The sequence below is a fragment of the Dipodomys ordii genome, unplaced genomic scaffold, assembly GCF_000151885.1.
Source record: "Dipodomys ordii isolate 6190 unplaced genomic scaffold, Dord_2.0 Scaffold101, whole genome shotgun sequence".
In the NCBI taxonomy this organism is placed as follows: domain Eukaryota; kingdom Metazoa; phylum Chordata; class Mammalia; order Rodentia; family Heteromyidae; genus Dipodomys; species Dipodomys ordii.
The window spans coordinates 3,857,821-3,863,820 of record NW_012267317.1 but is presented as its reverse complement, the minus strand read 5'-3'; the positions used below and the strand labels follow the sequence as shown (position 1 = coordinate 3,863,820).

Sequence of the window (6,000 nt, the reverse complement as noted above, 5' to 3'; positions counted from 1 at the left end):
GCACCTGCCAGGCCAGCACCAGCGGGCTCAGCGCCAGGTTCACGGCCGCCAGCAGCAGCACCGTGCGCCCCCAGCGCGCCGCCAGCGCGCCCCGCTGCTCGCGGCGCTTGTACTCCTCGGGCAGCTCCCAGCCCCCGCGGAAGAGCGAGAAGGGGCCGCGGAAGAGGAGCAGGTCGATGTTGAGCGCCAGGCCGCGGCTCAGGAAGCCCACGCTGCCTCCCCAGGGCAGCGAGCAGCGGGCCGGCAGCAGGCCCTTGTTGGCCAAGGCCACCTGGTAGTTGGTGTAGCGGAGGATGCGGTGGTGGACGTCCAGTTCGGTCAGGGGGCGCGGCTGCACGCACAGACCCCCGCTCCTCTGCAGCTCCAGGAGACGGGACTGCACCTCCGCCCAGGGCACGGAGCCCAGGTCCTCCTAAAGAGAGGGGTCGGTGAGCACCGCAGACCGGATTCCCCTCCGTGGAGATGCCACAGGCAGGCGGCCTGCAAACCGCCACACCCTCGCCAAGGCCAGAGCCGCAGCCCCCATGGCCTCCTCACCCACGGACGCCTGGCTTTCAGCCCTCCTCGAACCCTGGGGGCCAACAGGAGTCCTTTGGCTTTCATTTCCTTCTGGAGTGTTCTGCTCCTGACCCTGGCTGTCACTCATGTAGCCATTAATCATGTGCTTCCTGGTGACACCCCCCCTTTAAACTCCAGGTGTCAGACCCTGCTTCTCAGCTCCTTCAAACTGGTTGTTGTGAGGCAGTAGAGGAGGCTGAGATCTGAGGAGTGTGGTTGGCGAAGCCAGCCCAGGCAAGCAAGTCCACGAGACTCTTATCCCCAATTAACCAGTTTAAAGCCAGAAGTGGAGTGTCAACCTTGAGCAATAGAAGCTAAAAGACAGCACTCAGGCTCTGAGTTCAAGCCCCAGTACAGGCACCATCAAAAAGGAAAAGAAAAGCAGAGATCACACTGGCACTCCTCTATCCATCTCTGTCCACTGCAGGGCTGAGGAGTGCCTTTAACCAAAAACTTCCATTCGGAGCAAGAAACAGCCAGCACAAACAAGAGGGGCAGCATAAATAACCAGGCTCCCTTCCAGGAAGGCGCACAAGCAAGTGCTCATTGCTCTTCCCTACTTCCTGTCCTGAGAACAACAAAATGCCTCTCATCTGACCTTCCAAACCCAACCAGAATGCCCTCTGCTCTAGAAAGTCAGGTGACAGCCCTTCCTCCAAGCACCCATTGTTTTTACATCATGGCATATGACTATAAGTCATCTTGTATGACCCATATCAATAAAGGAGCTTAGTCTGGTGGCTCACACCTGTAATTCTACCTACTCAGGAGGCTGAGATCTGAGGATTGCAGTTTAAAGCTAGCCCAGGCAAGAAAGTTCTCTGAACTACCAAAAAGCCAGAAGTAGAGCTATGGTAGACTGCTAACAATTAACAAAAAGATGCTCAAGGACAGTGCCCAGGCCCTGAACTCAAACCCCAGGACCAGCACTAACTAACTATACATAAATAAAGGAGAGCTGGAAATGTGGATTATTGATAGAGATTATTGATAGCCTGCATGAAGCCATGGGTTCAATTCCTCAGTATCACATAAACAGAAAAAGGCAGAAATGGTGCTGTGGCTCAAGTGGTAGCCTTGAGCAAAAGCAGCTCAGGGACAGTGCCCAGGCCCCGAGTTCAAGCCCCAGGACTGGCAAAAAAAAAAAAAAGTGGAGCCTGTGGCCCAAAGTGGTAGACTGGGCTTCTGCAAATTACCCCAGGGGTAGTGCCCAGGCCCTGAGTTTAAGTCCCACAACCAGCAATAAATAAACAAACAAATTAATAAGGGTACTCTAGTCCAGGGCACATTCATGAAGGCCTCATTCCCCAGCTGGTCCTTCGTCTGTGTGCTGCCCCCTCCGCCTCGCCTCTACCCACCCTTCCCTGTAGAGGCGCCTGCTCCGCTCACCGGAGGGATGTGCAAGGCTTCCCTGTAGAACACTTGGATGTCCCAGTAGCTGAAGAGGTTGCAGACTGAGCGAAGCAGCTGGAACAGCCAGAAGCCAGCAGCCAGCACCAAGAGGAAGACCAGCAGGGGACTGTCATGGATCCTGTATGGGGTTGGACAGGTCTTGGTGTAGAAAAGTGGAAAGCCCACAGAGATGGATACTGGGAGGAGTTTAAAAGACCAACAGTTCTCCAGGTGAAGTCCAAGGAAAGATCCCCAAAAAGGCCTTCACAGATGACTGCAAAGTTAATACTTTTTTGTATGGGGGTCATGGGGCTTGATGAACTCAGAGTCTGGGTGTTGTCCCTGAGCTTTTTTTTGCTCGACCACTTTAAGCCACAGCTCCACTTCTGGTTTTATGGTAGTTAATTGGAGATTAGAGTCTCATGGACTTCCACGTGGGCTGGCTTTGAACTGTGATCCTCAGATCTCAGCCTCCTGAGTAACTACGCTTACAGGCATGAGGCACCAGTTCCAGCTAAGACATGTGCTTTCATAGACCTTAATGTTGACCTCAGTGGTGGGCACTAGTGACTCACACCTGTAATTCTAGTTACTCAGGAGGCTGAGATCTGAGATCAGAGTCAATGCCAGCCTGGGCAGGAAAGTCCATGAGATTCTTAGCTCCAGTTAGGCACACAAAAAAGCCAGAGGAGCTGGGAAGGTGGCTCAGTGGTAAAGCGCTTGCCTTGCATGCCTGAGGCCCTGGGTTCGATTCCTCAGCACCACATAAGCAGAAAAAGCCGGAAGTGGCGCTATGGCTCAAGTGGTAAAGCACTAGCCTTGAGCTGAAGAGTTGAAGGACAGTGCCCAGGCCCAGAGTTCAGGCCCCACAACCGACAAAAAACAAATCCCAGCAGCATTTTATGGAAGTGGTGTTGTAGCTCAAGTGGTAGAGGGCTCTCCTTGAGCTGAAGAGTTGAAGGACAGTGCCCAGGCCCAGAGTTCAAGCCCCATGACCGACAAAAAAAAAAAAAAAGCCAGGAGGCCGGACACTGGTGGCTCACACCTGTAATCCTAGCTACTCAGGAGGCTGAGATCTGAGGATTGTAGTTCAAAGCCAGCAGGGGCAGGAACATCTGTGAGACTCTTATCTCCGGTAAACCACTAGAAAACTGGCTCTTTGGCTCAAGCGGTAGAGCGCTCACCTTGAGCTGAAGAGCACAGGGACAGCGCCTAGGCCCAGAGTTCAAGCCCCACGACCAACCAAAAAAAAAGAAAGAAAGAAAGAAAAAAGCCAGGAGCTGCTAGGTGCTGGTGGCTTAGGCCTGTAATTTTTTTTGGGGGGAGGGTCCAGTCATGGGGCCTGAACTCTAGGCCTGGGTGCTGTCCCTCAGCTCTTCAGCTCAAGGCTAGCGCTCTACCACTTGAGCCTGAGCCACAGCACCACTTCCAGCTTTTTTCTTTTTGCTTAAGTTAAATTACAGCCCCGCGCCTGTAATTCTAACTACTCAGAAGGCTGAGATCTGAGGATTGTATTTTGAAACCAGCAGGGGTTGGGAAGTCTGTGAGACTCTTATGTCCAATTAATCACAGAAAAGTCTGGAGGTGGTGCTGTGGCTCAAGTGGTAGAGTGCTATAGCCTTGAACAAAAAAAAAAAAAAAGGAGCCCAGGGACAGCACCCAGGCCCCAGGACAAGGGAGTGGGGGGGAAGCCATAAGTGGAGGTATGGCTCAAGTAATAGAGTGCCAGCCAGCCTTGAGTGAAAAAGCCAAGGAGTACCCAGGTCCTGAGTACCCACTCCAGTACCAGCACACACACAAACGAAACTAAAATGAAGTAACTCTGACCTCAGGGCTGGGGATGTGGCTCAGTGTACAACTGCCGAGAATACCTGAGGCTCTAGGTTTGGTCCTCATCACAAAAATAAAAGATGGCCTCACCTTTAATTTTTCACCAAGTAAATAAAAATAAACATGACTCCTAAACAAAGGCTCTTCACCAGTCTCCATCACTCAGTGTACTTTAAAATTCACTTTAAGACTTGAAGGCAAGCCAGGTGCTAGTGGCTCACGCCTGTAATCCTAGCTACTCAGTCTGAGATCTGAGGATCATGGTTCAAAGCCAGCCCAGGCAGGGAAGTCCATGAGACTCTTAGCTCCAATAAACCACTCAGAAAACTGGAAGTGGAGCTGAGTGGCTCAAGTGGTAGAGTGCTCACCTTGAGTGGGAAAAGCTAAGGGACAGCGCCCAGGCCCAGAGTTCAAGCCCCAAAAGATTGTGAGAGCTGATCTAGCCAAAGAGCAGGGGTGCCCCCCCCTCCACATGAATCCCAACCTCACTCACCTCTCGGCACACTGGGCTGAGGGCAGGATGGCATCTGACAGGGTCACCTTGTTATGGAATGGTCCAGATCTTGTCCGGTTATTTGGTTGGTTGGCAAAGAGAACATCGTAATCCACACAGCGAAGGAGGAAGGTAGTGAAGGTGACAATGAAAATGAATTGTCTGTGGTGGGAAGTGGCAGAGATGAGATGGGATCTCCCGCCCCGGTTCCCAGTCAAGCCTAGGGCGGTCCCCCTCTCTCCCCCAGAGCCCTGGGCTCGGGATGGACTAGAAGCAGCAGGCTTGACTACGGAGGGAAGCAAGGGGACAGAACTTGGATCAGTGTCTCACCCCAGCTGGAAGATGTCCTCCAGCAGGATGCAGACAAAGCCATTCCGCTGGTGGTAGCTGTAGATGTGCCAAGCATGTCAAGAAATAAGCCTAAGACACAATGGGCCTTTCCCAAGATGCCTTGTGGAAGCTCACCTCCTGACCCACAGCACCCTCAGAGTCTGCTAAGAATGTGCCGGATCCAAATGGGTCCCTCCTGAGCTACTACTCAGGAGGCTGAGATCAGGATTGCAGTTTGAAGCCAGTCCTCACAGGAAAGTCCATGAGACTCTTATCTTCCCTAAACCCCCAAAAAGCTGGAAGTGGCTCTGTGGCTTAAATGGTAGGGCACTAGCCGTGAGCAAGAAGCTCAGGGACAGCACCCAGGCAGTGAGTTCAAGCCCCAGGCCTAGCACACACAAAATGGGGGCGGGGGAGGCTCCTCCCATGCCACCCCTGACAAACTGAGCACAAAGGATATCTTGGTGAAGAAGCTATCCAGGTTCTGGATGTGATGCCAGGAGCCTGGGCACAAAGGAAGCGTGTCAGTTCCAGGGTGGCTACCTGAGCCACCAGGCTTCCATCCCAGAGGCCCAGCGTGGGCTGAGCCCGCGTTCCCCCCCATCCCCAGGCTCCCACCCACCCCAGTCCCAAACCCACTCACCCCGGAGCCCTTCCGGCACGTGCAGCAGCGGTTGCTGCTCCTCCCCGTGGAGGGGTGAATCTTGGGACCCCTCGGGGTCACAGTCTTCCAGCCGTTCATACTCCTGCTCAGGGATGAGAGGACCTATCCGCAGCCCAGGAGGGTCCTGGTGGCACCGGCGGGAGGGAGGGGGGGTGCCCGAGGATAGGGATGGGGTACAGTGGGATCCCCAAGATGGGGAGGCAGAGATGGGTGTCATTTGGGGCTGAGGTGAGGGAGTGGCGGCCACAGGGAGGGTATTTTGTCGAGGCTGAGAAGCCTCGGTCCCCTGCAGTGCCAGGCACGGGGAGCCCACAGAAGGAGAGTTCCGCGTGGAAGGGGAGCTTCTTGTAGTGCGAGGAGACAGAGAGAAGACAGAGATCCGCCCTCCCCCAGGTCCCCTACAGGGAGGAGCAGGCAGCGGCAGCGGCATGGGGAGCAGGGGCACTGAGCTGGGCCCCATGTCCCCCCACCGCCCCAGCCGCCCCCTGCTGCCCCCCCACCCCCTGCGGCTCACCATCTAGTTGTGACTTCTCCTGAGAAGCAGAAGACTCCCGGGCTGTCGCGGTATCTATGGAGGTTGGTGGAGCTAAGTGAGGACTTCAACAAAGACAGGGATGACAACAACAACACAACCCGAGGTGACTCAGGCTGGGCTAGGCCTCCGGCGTCCCAGCTCGCAGTCACCTGTGATCACTCACCCTCCCTACAACCCGGGGCCAATCCCCTCCCGGCA

The 6,000-nt window shown here is 54.7% G+C and overlaps 1 protein-coding gene across 1 annotated transcript in view; it reads right to left on the bottom strand.

The window, feature by feature from the left end:
• The window catches only part of Atg9b (autophagy related 9B), a 9,942-nt gene extending 4,158 nt beyond the window's left edge, over window positions 1-5,784 (bottom strand). Inside the window, exons 1-6 of the mRNA XM_013027219.1 lie at window positions 5,247-5,784; window positions 5,064-5,107; window positions 4,604-4,668; window positions 4,274-4,435; window positions 1,948-2,089; window positions 5-412 (exon numbers count right to left, since the gene is read on the bottom strand). Of these exons, the coding sequence (XP_012882673.1) occupies window positions 5-412; window positions 1,948-2,089; window positions 4,274-4,435; window positions 4,604-4,668; window positions 5,064-5,107; window positions 5,247-5,784 (1,359 nt within the window). The remainder of the gene's footprint in view (window positions 1-4; window positions 413-1,947; window positions 2,090-4,273; window positions 4,436-4,603; window positions 4,669-5,063; window positions 5,108-5,246) is intronic.
• Between the last annotated feature and the right edge of the window lie 216 nt (window positions 5,785-6,000).